Consider the following 16,786-nt stretch of genomic DNA (forward strand, 5'->3'; position numbering starts at 1 on the left):
TTCTGGTCAAATAACATTATGGGGTAACCGTGTGATCAAATATAAAGAGACATTTGATGGGAAGGAGGTACAATTTTATGTTTTGGTTATTTTGCAACTATTTGGCTGCAAATGTAATGTAACTTGAATGTACAGTAGTCTTATAGGCTAAGGCCCCGCTGCACGCGCCGGCGCGCCCACACTACGTGCAGGTGGCGCGTGGAAGGCACTTCTCGGCTATCTGCGGTCCGTAGTGAGCATTTTTAGGCATGGGAGGCATGGTCAAACGGGTTGGGTGGGCGGGGGCCATGACAGGTGGCGCGCTGCCATAGCTTTCAGTGAGCTGATTCAGGCATCTCCAAGGGGGTCGCTTTTCAGCCTGTGTGTTTCTGTCTCTCTGTCTGTGTGTCCGTGTGTGTGCAGCATTGACGAAGAATCCACCCCCCTGCCGGCGATCTTCCCTCCTCATTGGCTCCCTGCCACACCACGTGATGCGTCGCCGCTCGGGATTACAATTCTATTGCATCCCCTGCTGACTGACGCGTCACAGCGTGTAGTGAGCCTGGCAGTGTGGAGGGACTGGGGCAGGCTCGGGAGTATGTCAGCAGCTGGCGAATGGCACGCGCGCTGTCGGATGCAGCGGGACCCAGGCCTAATACTTGTCATGCAGAGAATTTCTAAAATTGACAACAATACTTAAAAAAAAAAAAAAAAAAAAAAAATGTATGTTGTTAATCCATATAGCATAAAAGAGTGATCTGTTTTCTGAAATGCGCTGGAGAGCATGAAATAGAGGTTCACTGAAGTGTTAATGAAGTTTGTCGTTGTACAGGTGTGACCTGCTAGTTCTTGAGAAAACTGGGATACTCTGCACAACTCGTGTTTTTGTATATTATCACATTGTATTCGTTAAAAGTTAGCGCGTTTAGTAAAATATAATCATTGAATAAACATGAAAATATTCAAGACATGCAGAGATGCAAATTGACAACATTTTGGGACTATTCCTGTTCCTTCATAAGGCTATTTTAAATTACATTTTGCACCATGTATTACTTAATTACAATAGGGCAGGTGTGGCCAACTCCAGTGATCAAGGGCCGCCAACAGGTCAGTTTTACAAGATATCCCTGCTTCATAACAGGTGGCTCAATCAGTGACTAGCCCCCCCCCCCCCTCCCCACATGCCTCTCAACCCACTTTGCTTTTTACATCTATCTATGAAAAAAAGTTAATTTTTCTGAGATCTATTTCATAATAAACGACCAGGAACAGTTTCTGATGACTTTAGATTTTTTTGTTTGTTTTCTATTGGGTATTTATTGCTATAAATATAGTCATCTTGGAACGTTTTTAGTTCTCGCCCAGCCCTAGGATAACGTATTTTTCTTATGTTGTGACCTCATGCTATTGGCCACTTTGTTTAATTATTCTTCTATGCTGTATTAACCTCTGATATAGATTGTAAGCTCTTTGGGGCAGGGACTCCTTTTCTTAATGTTACTTTTATGTTTCAATCGCTTATTCCCAGTGTTACACTGTTACAATATGTCACGTGTATTACTGCTGTGAAGCGCTATGCACATAGATTGATTGATTTATATAGATATATATATACTGTATATCAATCTATATCACACATACTAGTGCTCTCTAAAAAGAATAGAGAACATCACCCATTTGGCCATGGTGCCGTTGTGTTTCTTACCATGTTTGTGCTTAAGATCACCTTATTGACCTGACAAAAAAAGCAGATATAAAACATGTGCCCCTGTCGATCATTAAAACATCATCAAGTTACTGTACATGTAGAAATTCAGCACTACAGAGCACACACATTTTACACTACACAAAATGTGCATTTTCAGATGGACACCAATTAACACATTACATTGCATATCTACATTGCACAGACATTGCATATCTACTGCATATCATTTTAAATTACCTTAACAGTTGTCATTGTCTCCAGTTTTCCTATGAAATAGATTAACAGAATTGGAGAGCCAGGGATTACCATTTCTAACTAAATGTTCGAACACATTTTGCTGCGTTTTTCCTTCGATTAAACCCAATGTGTGTTTTTCTTCTTAGTCTTCCCACAGATGTTATGAAGATTGTATTTAAGGTTGGTGCTCAAACTGCTGAAGGCTGGGACTATCTTTTAAACCTGTATGAATCCTCGTTGTTTGAAGCAGAAAAGAGCAAAATACTTGAAGCCCTTGCAAGCACAGATGATGCCAGGAAATTAATTTGGTATGGACATGAATTACACAAGCATTATTATAATTTAGCCTTTTAAGGTGTATTTAATAGCTTTCTTTGCTTGGAGATGAGGAGGAGCGCAGGAAAATACCATGGTATATAGAAAAGAAAAAAAATATATATAGTGCAGACTGTAATTACTGCTTAGGTTCTTTATGTATCAACAATAATGAAACTCACAAAAATCGCTGTAAATTGTCACATGTCAGAGATCCTTCTCTCTCTGACTGGAGCCCTTTAAACCTCAGATATCAGGATATCCCTCAGTGAATGGAGCGGTATGTAAATAAAGGAAAACCACAATAGTGCATACTGTTTGAACTAAATGTAATACATATTCATCACAAATGATAAGGAAACTCACATTTTCCATAAAATAAACGGATGGTGGAGAGAACCGCTGGTAGAAAGGAAGGACAGTTTGAAGCTGCTTCCCAGTGCTTCACTCGCTCCTCGCCGTGGGCTTCCGCATGCGTCACTGACGAAGCAGTTTGCGAAACGCGTAGAGTTGAATGAGGGGACCCACGCTTAGAAGGACTGGCAAAACTATTGCCGATACCAGATCCAGTTTGGCCTCCCGCCCTTAGCTGTGACGCGAAAGCGGAAGTGACGCGACGGCAGTGACGCATGCGGAAGCCCACGGCGAGGAGCGAGTGAAGCACTGGGAAGCAGCTTCAAACTGTCCTTCCTTTCTACCAGCGGTTCTCTCCACCATCCGTTTATTTTATGGAAAATGTGAGTTTCCTTATCATTTGTGATGAATATGTATTACATTTAGTTCAAACAGTATGCACTATTGTGGTTTTCCTTTATTTACATACCGCTTCCATTCACTGAGGGATATCCTGATATCTGAGGTTTAAAGGGCTCCAGTCAGAGAGAGAAGGATCTGAGACATGTGACAATTTACAGCGATTTTTGTGAGTTTCATTCTTGTTGATACATAAAGAACCTAAGCAGTAATTACAGTCTGCACTATATATATATTTTTTCTTTTCTATATACCACGGTATTTTCCTGCGCTCCTCCTCATCTCCAAGCAAAGAAAACTCCATATCCTGGGACTTGGAACTGTCCCACCAGAGGAAGTTGAGCTGCGATTTACACTTTTTATTTGTAATTCACTATTTTGGTGTAAGGTGTATTTGTGTATATTCTGTGTTTCACTTATAACACTATTTTACGTATTATCACTTGGGAAGCGCCCAGTCCATCCACTCCCCCAGCCCCCCATTATCACGTATTTAATAGCTTGTATGGATTGTTTGTATGTGTAAAGAAAGATTTTACTCTGTGTGGTCATTTTAAATTATACCTCCCGATCAGTGCAAGAACTTGTAACATTTTCCTGTTTGTGATAAATTGTTGTGAATATTCCCAGCAGTTTGTGCTGCAAACTGTAACAATAGCTAATGTTACCTTGGTAATATAAGAATACATTGTAGTTGCTGAGTTACATTGACTGAAGGATTAATTGAACCTGTAAGGCAGCCATTTAATGAACCCTGGGAAGCATGATCTTTGCTGATCGATCATAGAATGAAACAATCAACAGCTTAGGTACTGTAATTCGCTTTAAATAAAAGTAATCAAAGGCGGCATATATTTAAACATTTTTTAAGTGCCGCTTGGATTGCTTCGAATACTTGACAGTTGTGCAAACTTGGTTAGAAAGGTTTTAATGAGCATTTTACAATTTCGGTTAAATATTTCCCTATAAATAAGTAGAGCGTAAAATGGCATGCTTACTAAAAATAACTATATTTGCCCCAGTGCAAGGTACCAGAAGTTTCTAAAAAATAAATGCTCACTATACATATCAACAAAAGTAGCCTGCTGTTGCTACAAATATTGTAGGTTTTCAACTTTACTGCGCTGCAGTGTTTTTCAACCAGGGTTTCTAGGACGTGCATCCCTAAAGGGTTCCCTGCAATGTTCTGGTCATTTGAAAGTTGTATCAAATACAGAAGCAGTTACAATGCATCGGACACAGAGTTGCTATTAAACATGTTTGGGGGTTCCTCAGAATTTTACTTGGGGTTCATTAACCAAAAAAAGGTTGAAACCCACTGCTATACTGTATCGGACAAAAAAAGGACAACTTTCACCTGTTGTTCTGCTCTAAGTTGGACGCAACATTTTTACATTTCCTAAAAAGTTAAGTATGTGTAATCATCAGATGGAATTTGTTTTGCTATTTTTTTTACTTGTTCTTGCTAAATTGATTTGATAACCAGACATTTATTTTATTTATTGCCTTATTTACATGTCACACACACTCAGCGTTCTGCTTTCTTAACTTTGCCAGACAGTACAAATGAACTGTGCTCTGTTTCTTTCACTGTGTAGTGTAAATCGTTCTCCTGCATGTCCCAGTTATGTCCAGATGTTGCCCTGTGAAATTAGTCATGACCTATTTAAGCAAGTCATCTTTAATATTTTTGGGGGTAATATGAGAAGTGCATTTGGTAGTTATTTTGGGCAATTGCATTTATGTAATAACATATTCCACTTTATAGGACAATTCTTACATAGCACAGCCAATTAAGACAGTACTTTGAGATGGCGCAGATAGGAAAAGGCAAGGGATGTTGGCCCATATTTACTAATTGGTATGGTGCCCCATTCTGGTGAATGCAAATGTATTGGGCTGGAAGGTGTTTTTTGGCATTGCACTGCTGAGTAAATATGGCCCAGGGACCTTCCTTCTGTAGCCACAATTACCACTAGAATTTATACGGTTCTCCAAAGAAGCTTTTATTCGCAAGACACTTTAGGGTGACCAGATTTTCAAAATGAAAAACCGGGACACTTAAAAAAAATTATTTATAAAACAATGTACATCACGTCACGCCCCCCGTTGGCATGACAACAAGATACTAACGTCAGGCGGTGACATGATGCCATGACAATGAAGCATCACGTGATGCCTCATCCCCATAATGCGTCCAGTTGTCATGTCAACTTGATGCCGCGTGACGTCACAGAGCAGCTCGTTGTTATGGCAATGTGCATTACATGACGTCGTGCAGCCATATGGACAGAATTTGGAGGGGAGGATACAGCCAAAGGCAAGATAAATATATAATAAAAAGATCTAAAAAATGTTATCTCCGGGTTAGCCTTCAATAAAAGATAGCAACCCTGGCTGCAGTGTGAGTTTCTGCATACAGAGGTGGGCCATGCAGTGTGCGTTTGTGTGTATAGAGGTGGGGGCCGCAGTGTGTGTTTGTGTGTATAGAGGATAGAGATTTCACTATCAGAAATAAATAAAACAAACCACTTTGCAGCCTGAAATCTGAAATGTAATTTCTAATCTCTACTGTACTTAATAAAAAATGAATATATTAATTAAAATTACATAAATAATGAAGACATTAAAACTAAATAAATAATTAATTGACATTAATTAAAAATAAATAAAAATGAAGGCATTAATTAAAATTAAGGCATTTTAAAAATGTGACATTCCTCATTCCTGACCTGACCTTGTGGCTTGTGTATAATATTACAATTTGTCAAATAAATAGGGGAAATAGGGCTGTGTATTATAAATATATGTTGCTACTTACAGTATTTATTAGCTCTGCTAGGAGGTGGATTAAGAAGATAGACTAGACCAGTGATTCCCAACCTTTGTTTTGTTTGGAGGAACCCTTGAAGTATTTGGATAAATCTCGGGGAACCCCTACCTGACTGGCACACATTAGGCCATGCTAATAGTGCTGGTGAAGTCGTGTCAAAACAAATGTATTGGCTTGATCGCAGTCGCTGGAAGTCACTTCAATTTGATTTTTCCAGCGACCACAACATGACGTCAGCGTTGCCAGCACTATAAGCGCGGCCTTAGGCTACGGTTATAGTGCCGGCGATTCGACATCGCGGCAAAACAAATGTATTGCCACCGTCGTGTGCTCTTTTAGTAAGCGCGGAGCGATGGGAGCGGCACGAATTTCTGAAGCCGGTCAAATTTGATTTTTCAGAGGCTGTCGCCACATGTGACAGCCTCTGAACCAATCAAAGACCTGGTCGCCTGCGACGTCGCCGGAAAGCAAATTTCAACTTTTGCTAGCTGTGACGTCATCCGTCACGTCACTGTCGCGCGCACTATAAGCGCAGCCTTAGGTTAATTTCACACCTCACGAGCCCCCTTTATTTTCCACCCTCTACCCATGAATTTCTCTCTCCCCTCCGTCTCATTCACTCTTCCCCCCCCTTCCGGCTTGCATGTATTTATCTCCCCTGTCTTACTCCCTCTTTTCCTCACTCACTCCCCCTCTCTCCTCTCACTCGCCCCTACCTTCCATCAATTACCCCACTCTGCTCCCTCAATCCCCCCCACAAAATACATACCAAAAATCTCCACCCCGCAATACATAATAAAAATACCGGACCTCGCCAATACATTTTTAAAAGACCCCCGCCGCCCCAATACATTTTTAAAAGACTCCCCCCCCCCCCCCATAAATATTTTTAAAAATGGTGCCGCACAGGTCTCTACCCCCCTCCCTGCATCTCCCATCTCTCTCCCCCCCTGCATCTTCCATCTCTCTCCCCCACCCCTGCATCTTCCATCTCTCTCCCCCCCACCCCTGCATCTTCCATCTCTCTCCCCCCACCCCTGCATCTTCCATCTCTCTCCCCCCCACCCCTGCATCTTCCATCTCTCTCCCCCCACCCCTGCATCTTCCATCTCTCTCCCCCCCACCCCTGCATCTTCCATCTCTCTCCCCCCCACCCCTGCATCTTCCATCTCTCTCCCCCCCACCCCTGCATCTTCCATCTCTCTCCCCCCCACCCCTGCATCTTCCATCTCTCTCCCCCCCCACCCCTGCATCTTCCATCTCTCTCCCCCCCACCCCTGCATCTTCCATCTCTCTCCCCCCCCACCCCTGCATCTTCCATCTCTCTCCCCCCCATCCCTGCATCTTCCATCTCCCCCCATATCCTACCTCAGACTGCTGCAGGTTCGGCGGAGACGGCACGTGCTCACTAGCAGCAATGCTAGCAAGCGGCTGTGAGCGGGCTCTTGGTGGCGGGGGGAGCGGGTTCTGGGGTGGGTGGAGCGAACCATGGTGCCAGGGGGAGAGCGAGCCGGGTTGCCAGGGGGAGGGAAAGCAGAGATGCCGGGGGGAGGGAGAGCCGGGGACCGGGTGCCTGAGGGCAAGCCGGGAAGCGGTTGCCGGAGGGAGAACCGGGGAGCCAAGGGGAGAACTGGGTAGTCGGAGGCAGGGCCGGAGTGCCAGGGGAGGGAAGGCCGTGGAGCCAGAGTGCCAGGGGAGGGAAGGCAAGGGAGAGCCAAGTGGCCGCCCCTGCAACTGCTTTTTTGACAAAGCCCCGCCCGGGCATCTCATCCAATCCCCTGCGGCCCGGCATTCTAAAGCCCCACCCCCGGCATCCCATCCAATCCTCTGCAGCCCAGCATGTTTAACTAAAGAAGCCCAACCCCCGGGCATTCTCAAAATACCCGTTGCTGCCACCGCATCCTCCTCCTCCTCGCCGCCGCCGACTCGCGCAGCACTGACACATAAAACGGGACGAGGGAGAAAATCCGGGACGGACCGGCAACCGGGTCTTGGGAGAAAAAACCGGGACTGTCCCGGCAAAACCGGGACATCTGGTCACCCTACACTTACCGCGTGTACAGTAGGCCTCCGGTTACTGTAGGACAGAGGGCACAGGAAAAGGCCAACAAGAAGCCCATTGTTTACACAAGGTTCTTCCTTTTTTTTAATTAAATTTTTTTTTTTTTTTTTAAGAATTTAATAGGATGGGAAAGTTAGTCGCAGGTATGTAGGTATTTAATATAAATGTATGGAAATCTTATGTTTGTGTGAAACAGAATAAGGTTGGTAAGTACTAGTTCTCTAATTACCAGTAATATCCCAAACAGGAGGTCTCTAAGTGTAAGCAGGGCCGCAGACAGCTTGCCCGGGGCCAAGGACTAAACTTTCCACCTGGGCCCCCCACCCACGTGTTGGCGGCCATGCGGGAACCTACTCTTCCCCCCCCCCCACTTTCACACACCACCTCACACTGTCAACCCCCCACTTATATTGCCCATCACTCTTTCCTTCCCCCTACCTTACACCCCCCTCTCACTCTGTCCCTCCACCCCATGTATTTATCCCCACACTCAATAACCCTCCCCTCCCCAAATACACAGACACAATAAGCCCTCGTCCCCAAATGTATACACACAATATAAGCCCCCCTCCCCAAATACACACAATATAAGCCCCCTCCCTAAATACACACACAATATAAGCCCACCTCTCCAAATACACATACCCACAATATAATACCCCTCCCCAAATACACACACACACACACACAAACACACACACACACACACACACAAGTCTCCTCCCCAAATAAACACACACATTACAAGCCCCCCTCCCCAAATACACACAGACAATGTAAGACCCCCCTCCCCGCACAAAACATACACCCACACACATTATAAGCCCCCCTCCCCAAATCACACTATAAGCTCCCCTCCCCAAATACACACACAATATAAGCACCCTCCCTAAATACACACACACACACACTATAAGCCCCCTTCTCCAAATACACACACTAAGACACACACACTCACACCTTGGGGTAGGCCTGGGAGGGTGGTATTAGGGGGGCATGTGGACTTGCCTAGGTCCGTTGGATGGACCTGCTGGAGCAGCATGGCCAATACACAGGAGAGCCCTGCAGGCCCGCAGACGCCTGGGGAAGGGAGGGATAGATGGACAGTGCCAAGCAAAGGTGAGGGCCCTTCAGTCCTGCAGGATGGGAGGGATAGATGGGAGGGACCCAGGAAAAGGAGAGAGTCCATCTTGTCTGCACAGAGAACAGTAGGGTTGCCGGCATGGAGGCCGGGCCCCTTGCCTGGCCGGGCCAGGAACAGCAGTCCTGGTTGTCTCCCCCTGTCGGCGGCCCTGAGTGTGTGTGGGGTTTGCATTCATCTGTTTCACACAACTTCACTTTCAGGAGAATCTTGGGTCCAAGGGTCACATTCTTTTTAACCTCTTCAGTGCAAGAAATCTGTAAGTTGCCATATATGATTTGTGATGTTATTTATGACTGGATGCTGAAGTGCTTTGAGATATATTACTCACCATTCTGGCTGCTAATGCTTTTGGAACATCACAACCCTGCTTTTCCCTCACACTCACTGTGACCATGTGCAAGGAATGAAATTAGTAATGAATTTCAAAGTTCTTCAGCCTTCCAGTGTCAAACGTCAGTACGTTTGTATTTGTATTCTCTTAGGGTGACCACTTTACTAGTTTAGAAGTACTTATTATGTAACTTACATTTGAGGCAATAATTTAAAGCTGTAATTTACTATTGCTAATTCTCCTGCTCTCCATATCCTTATTTTCCGTCACAAACTTAAACTTTTGTTTTAGAAAATAAACACGAATGCTAAAACCACTTGTTCTTTACATCAGGTTGATGCAAAGAAGTCTTCAAGGAAGCTTGATAAGAGCGCAAGAGCTCCCTCACATTATATCCACGGTCACTAAAAGTGTTCCTGGGTACTTGCTGGCCTGGGACTTTGTGAAGCAAAACTGGGATAAGATCACTCAGAAGTAAGTTTACTATGAATTATCTTGATCCATAAATTCTCATTCACTGACAAGCCCAGCTCGTGTCTAGTTATTTACATTTAGAAGTAGTTTATTCTATAAATGTCTTCTTTAAAAGTGTTTGTTTAATTGATTCGTAGAAGCAGGTATTTGGAAGGGAGCGATTGTAGCAGGAACACCCCAAAACAATAAAAAATACAAAAAAGTATTGTGCAGTATAATAAGGAGTCAGATGCAGAGAAGATCTTGGCTCTATCAATTGCCTACTTACAAGAGGTAAGTGGTAAAATCAGCTTCGAACAGGACAGTAGGTATGTGATGGACCGCAGCGTCCGGGACCCAAACAGCTGGCGGTATGGAGGAGATCTCACTCAAAACGGGGTTCCAAGCAGAGACCGGGTTCCAGGAAAAAAACAAAGGGAAACCATAGTGTACACTGGCGACACAGTTTATTACACTGCGGCCAGATCCGCAAGCCGGGAGATTTCCCGGCTTGCTAGTGGCCGCCCCTCGCGCGGTCACGCGTCTTCGGGAGCGTGCGCCCCCTGCACGCGCGTCCAGGGGCTCCCCGAGGGAGCCCTGGTGTCCCGCGATCGCGGGACAGCGGCAGGGGGTTCCGGGGGACCCGGCAGCGGTAGGGAGAGCGCCCCGATCGGAGGGCGCTCTTCCGCTGCTTCGGCGCGCGCCCGTCACTCTCGGGCGCGCGCCAGGCTACTGCTGCGGCACAGAACGGGCAAATGCTCGAATAAACTGTGCCGCAGCAGTAGACTGAAGATATCAAATTTATAGATAAAAACAAGGTATGAAATGTACTTACAATAAGTACATATAAAATGTACACATAACGTTTTCTTGAGGCTGCCAGCTGCTAGATGGATCCACTGCTGTTACACCTCCCAGATAGCTCTACGCGTTTCGCTGTGTCAAACCACAGCTTGCTCCTGAGGAAGCTGTGGTTTGACACAGCGAAACGCGTAGAGCTATCTCCAAAGACCTCCAAGACCTTTAGCAGCCTGTACAACTGCAGAAAAACCGAAGGTGCCGAGTTTGCTGTTTTTCCTGCTGCCAGCCCCCGTGTGTTTCCAGACCGGAAGACGTCACTCGTAGCACCGGTTGTGACGTCACACGCCATTCATCGCAATCCGGCGAGGTTCCCTGGGAGGTGTAACAGCAGTGGATCCATCTAGCAGCTGCAGCAGCCTCAAGAAAACGTTATGTGTACATTTTATATGTACTTATTGTAAGTACATTTCATACCTTGTTTTTATCTATAAATTTGATATCTTCAGTCTACACTATGGTTTCCCTTTGTTTTTTTTCCTGGAACCCGGTCTCTGCTTGGAACCCCGTTTTGAGTGAGATCTCCTCCATACCTCCAGCTGTTTGGGTTCCGGACGCTGCGGTCCATCACATACCTACTGTCCTGTTCGAAGCTGATTTTACCACTTACCTCTTGTAAGTAGGCAATTGATAGAGCCAAGATCTTCTCTGCATCTGACTCCTTATCATTATACTGCACAATACTTTTTTGTATTTTTTATTGTTTTGGGGTGTTCCTGCTACAATCGCTCCCTTCCAAATACCTGCTTCTACATATCCTTGAGGGGGAGCTTTACAGATTCCCCATAGGAAGGTTGAGAATTCGTTTTATGTTACACCTTATATCACCTTTATGTGTATTTAACACTTTAATCACTTTACACTGTCTGTTTAGCGCCGGGCTAAGTCACTGGATTTCTGTTTAATTGATTCACCATCTTAAAGCAACAGTTCACCCTTGTATCGCTGGCATTTATAATGATTAAAAAAAAATGTGAATCTGTATCCATAACAATATCACTCCTAACGGATGAGAATATTAGCACTGGGGACACAAATATAATATAGTGATTTATTGATCCATACCAAAAAGGTAAGATATTTCTGTCATTAGGGGGACTAAAGTCGGGCTCTTTTTTTATTTTATTTTTGTATTGATCAATAAATCACTTTTCTTCACTACAGTCCTCATGGGACTGTCTTATGTATTATACTATAAAATTTCTACTGTGCACTGAGGAGTCTCTATGGACTGTCTACTGTATGAGTACGGCCATTTCCTGTCCTCATTCATATATATTTATATGTAGCACAGTACATAGAATTTATGGTCTCCATTAAAACCTAATATTTTAAACCAAAGACACATGAAGATGGCTTCCTTAAGAAGGGAAGTATCTGTCACTGGGTCTTGAATTGTGTTCCACCACTTGCTGCATCGTATAGTGATAATCAGATGTCACTCCCAGGAAAAGGAATATTCTATCTTTTTTTGGAACAGTCTGCTTCAACCAGTAAGGCTGGTTCTATAGTGCGGGCGCGCGCTACGCTGTGCGGGCGCGCGCTACGCTGTGCGGGCACGCGCGGCTAGCCAGCCACTGAGGCTAGCCAGCCATTCTATAATAGGGCCGCGCGCACGGCAGGGAGCTTGGAGCGGACCGACGAGGGAGATGAGGAAATTAATGATTTTGCGTCTCTACCGGCGCTGTAATGTGTAAATTGTGTAATGTGTAAATTGGTATGAGTTTTGAGGACAAAGTCTAAACAAGCTGGGAACAAGGGAGATTGTTTTTTTGCTTAGTGTGGGAGCAAGTGTATATTAATACTAATCACTGTACACTGCTGTGTTTAAGGAAATAAAATACCTCCACCTGTACCACATTCATAAAATCGGAACTTCTGCTGTAACGACTGATAGATCTGTTCCTTGTAGCCATAAATGAGCCTGTAATGTAATTATCTTTTAGATTTCTACCTGGATCATTCCCTATACAAAGCATGGTTTCCAGGACTACCTTCCAGTTTTCCACAGAAGCTTACTTAAATGAGGTTCGTTATTAAAGCTCAACCTGCTGCTACTGAGTATTGGGATATTTTGCTGACTACTTGTAAAGAGGTTGGATATGTTTGGAATTTAACCCCTTCCTTGGTTGCTCCTCTGAGAAGCACTGAGAAACTGTTGCCTTGTACACACAATACCCTTTTCCGTCCGATCAGACCAAAAATACAGCTGCTAATGATGTACTCAAATGTATAAGTCTCATTGAGTTCTAAATGTAATTGCTGTGAAATTAGGTGGAATATTTTTATTTTATTGGTCTTAAATCATTTTATTTTTATTTGTTTTTGGTTCATGGTTGCATGTATGTTTTTGCATTCACATATTCACCTCCCATTTGCTTGATGAGTGGTTGTCCGTTTCAAACATGTACTGTATGCTGCTAGTTTCAATAGCACATCCTTAGTAGTGCTACAGTTTGAAAATAACTCCAAATAAAGATACTAGAGACACAAGGTAAAAAAAAAAAATATTTTCATGTCAGTGTGCTCATGTTAAAATGAATATTGTTTTTACCGTTTTGCTGTTGTAGGTTAGTACATTCTTCAAATCGACAAAGGGGAGGAGCGGCGAAATGTGGTGCGTCAAAGAAGCTATTGAGACAATCAAGTTGAACATCCAGTGGGTTGAGATGAACCTAGAAAGCCTTCAAGATTGGTTGTAGCATTCACAAGGCCATATCTCCGGGTCTGCCAGTTGGAATGCTTGCGAACTACTGTTCTGTTGCAAAAGCGAAGATAGAAACAAGGCATCATTGCAACATTGTTTGCACTATTTGAGGGTTTTTGATAGCTCAGGGCAAAAAACTCCCCTCTTCTTTTTTTTTTTTCTTTTCTTTTCTCCCCTTCCCCGCGCGAGTGTTTATGGACACGGAGAAAGAAAGAGAATGTATTTATTATAAAATAGTGACTACGTTGTTGCTATCCTGTTCTGCAACGTGGTCCACAAGGCTACATCATTCAAACATTTTTCTTCACGGTGCCCGAATTGCCTGCGGTCTAAAGCATTACAGGCAACTCATGCCAACAGTGCATTTGTCTTTTCGTAAATTGTTGAAATCCAACCATTTCTGATTACAGCCATGGAATAATATGGATTATTTGCAGTTTGTCATACTTTTAAATGGGACAAACATGAGACAGATTTTGCTCCTTAGATGACCTTGTCAGCTCACAAAAGCTTCCTTATTCACACCAAAGCTAATAGAGGAGCATGCAACACACTTAAACACAATTGCCCATATGTACTAAGGAGCGCTATTCCGTAAGACACATTCCGGCGCCCAAAGGTCTCTTATGGAATGACACTGACAAGTACATACGGCCCAGTGACCCTCTACGTGCAGTGGGGTAACTCGTATCTGAAATACAGTTCATTCTACTCTAAAACACTTTATTTGTAATTTTTTTTTTTCATTGTAGCCATTAGGGGAAAAAAACATTTTCATGATTTCTACAGTGATAATTTCCTTTTTAGGATGCAGTAGATTCTGCTGTTTCCTCCCATTTAAGTTATGGGGAGTTGTGTGTATGCGTGTAAATGATTAATTTATGTTCTCTAATGAGCATTGGAAGGAAAGAGAAACAATATGATACATTGTAGTGCTTTGATTTACTTTGTTTTCCCATGTAAATATTACCGCAGGGACTGCTCTTTAATAAAGGATCTGCTTTGTCTTGAAAACATTGAGAATAATGGTGTATACTTTTGATGCTGACCCAGTAAAATGCTTGCACAACATCTTGTATGAATAATAATGCTATAAGGTGATATATATCTATATATATATAGATATATATAGATATATAGATATCTATATATATATAATCTCATCACATTGAACCTGATGATGCTTTTTATTCACCCTGTCAGACGCAGGTGTATATCTCCAGTGTGCAGCACAAACCTCTGCTTCCTACGAACTCCTTTTCTAAGACTGGTTACATGTTTGCTTGTTTTCCAAGATTGATGACATTGAAAATAAATAAAATGAATGCAAACCCAGTGACCCAGTACCCTTTTTGTGACCTTTACACACATTTGTTGTCATTTCACTTACTGTTCAGTTTCTTGTCGGTGGAATTTTTAGATAATAATAATAATAATTTTATTTAATGTAGCACGTTTCTCCTAATGGGACTCAAAAGCGCTTCACAATTACAGTATAGTTCGCGGTATGCAGCACACAGGATTTTTTAGAGCCACTCCTCCTTCCATTGTCCATTTCCATGTGTCTCCTGCACTTATTGGTTGAAGCTTTGGATTATGGAAGTTACTGTATGTAAATTCACATTTAAAAAAAAAATTCTTACAAGGAAATTATTACCAATACTTTTCCGCATATATTTATAGTCCCACACACACACTTGGGAAAACCTGCTACAATTCTAAATGTTTTTTTGTTTGAGGGATAAAATTGATAAATAATTGATAGTGCTTTTTCTCTGCGTACAGTAGTTGTGCTACAAATCCAGCAGACAAAAGGTTAACTTCATCTGGAGTTCATATGACATTTTAAGTGTCTGTTTTTCCTCTGGGTCATAGACTGTATCAGAGTCAAATCTAGCCAATATTAATGGGGCAACATTATTGGGTAATAAAACCATAAAAGAATATGTATATATTATGGATGTCTGGTGACCGTACCCAGAACTACAGAGGCCCTGAGCATCATCTTCAAAGGGTGCAATACATTTGTGAAATTGCCCCCCCCCCCCCTTGAATAGCAGAGAAGGTGTTAAAAGGGGTCGGATCATTTCCCCCATGTCCTTACAGATTTACTACATCCAATCTGATACAATTCATAAACATGGTAAATATACCTTTGTGATGTGGAGTTTGGTGGATTAAATAATATTTAACCTGATCCGATGTTGAGGGTGCAAAGGTAAAATATTTCACCCTGGCAAGACTGATTTCTATGCATCCGGCAAACTTCCTTGAATGCAATGATGTGGGTCACATTGTTCCAGGAGCTACAGAAAGAGAGTTAAGGGTTATTTTTATACTCTGAGCTATTTTTAGTTTAAACAAAAGTTGGGGCTCGTCTTTGTGAGAGGCAAAGTTTGGATAAAAACAATTCACTGGTGTTCTGAAATTAGAATTCAATATAAAGGGGAATTTGTAGATATATATATATATATATATATATATATATATATATATATATATATATATATATATATATATATATTCAAATTAAAGGGGTAAAAAGGGAATAAACGCGTGAATTTTCAGATTTTCCTCTTAAAACCATCTTTGACTGACCTGATGTTATGTGGTAACGTATATAGGATTTCTGATGTTTCACCCTCTTTATTTTATGAACTGTCTGCATTTCTATATTGTATGTTTGTTGTAACATTCTTTGACTGTAACCAAGCACTGTACTATTTTTGTATATTAAATCTAAAATTTAATAAGTATCGTCTTTGGCCTCTAAATGAATCTACCACCTTTTGAAGAGTAACTGCATTTTAGGATACATTTTGCTACCTTGTGTTTTGTGTTGAACTATATATTTTCCTCGTAAATAAGGGCCAAGGACTGCAGGTAAGTTCTAAAAGGATTCTTGGTGGTGGCAACAAATTGAAGTGTAGCGTTACATTTTTGGGGGGAGATGTTTTAGGGACCCTGCGAGAGATAAGCGAGTTAGCTGGATTGTTAGATGTATTAACCCTCGATACATACACAGGTGAGTCGTCCGTGATAAATGATGGCACAGCGGTAGGATAGTAATTCTTATTTTGTTAATATTGTGTGTTTTTGTTTATGCCTGCTAGACAAACTAAACCATGGCTGCTGTGTGACTCTTGCAAGGGAACACAAAAAGACATTGCTCAGTGCTTTTTATAAACCTACAGTTGTGTGAAAAATAAAGTACACCCTCAATCATCTGTTCCTTAGCAGGTCTAAAAATTAGGTAAATACAACCTCAGCTGAACAACAACACATTACATATCACACAGTGTCATGATTTATTTAACAAAAATAAAGCCAAAATGGAGAAGCCATGTGTGAAAAACTAAGTACACCTTATGATTCAATACCTTGTAGAACCACCTTTAGCAGC

The 16,786-nt window shown here is 42.5% G+C and overlaps 1 protein-coding gene across 2 annotated transcripts in view; it reads left to right on the top strand.

Moving 5' to 3' along the window:
• LNPEP (leucyl and cystinyl aminopeptidase) overlaps positions 1-15,890 on the top strand; it is a 110,152-nt gene extending 94,262 nt beyond the window's left edge. For both annotated transcript variants that reach the window (XM_075593329.1, XM_075593332.1), the window contains exons 15-18: positions 2,074-2,235; positions 9,699-9,839; positions 12,623-12,704; positions 13,247-15,890. In XM_075593329.1, the coding sequence (XP_075449444.1) occupies positions 2,074-2,235; positions 9,699-9,839; positions 12,623-12,704; positions 13,247-13,378 (517 nt within the window). In that variant the 3' untranslated portion in view covers positions 13,379-15,890. The remainder of the gene's footprint in view (positions 1-2,073; positions 2,236-9,698; positions 9,840-12,622; positions 12,705-13,246) is intronic.
• The last annotated feature ends 896 nt before the right edge of the window (positions 15,891-16,786 follow it).

The sequence above is a fragment of the Ascaphus truei genome, chromosome 1 (genome assembly GCF_040206685.1).
Source record: "Ascaphus truei isolate aAscTru1 chromosome 1, aAscTru1.hap1, whole genome shotgun sequence".
In the NCBI taxonomy this organism is placed as follows: Eukaryota; Metazoa; Chordata; class Amphibia; order Anura; family Ascaphidae; genus Ascaphus; species Ascaphus truei.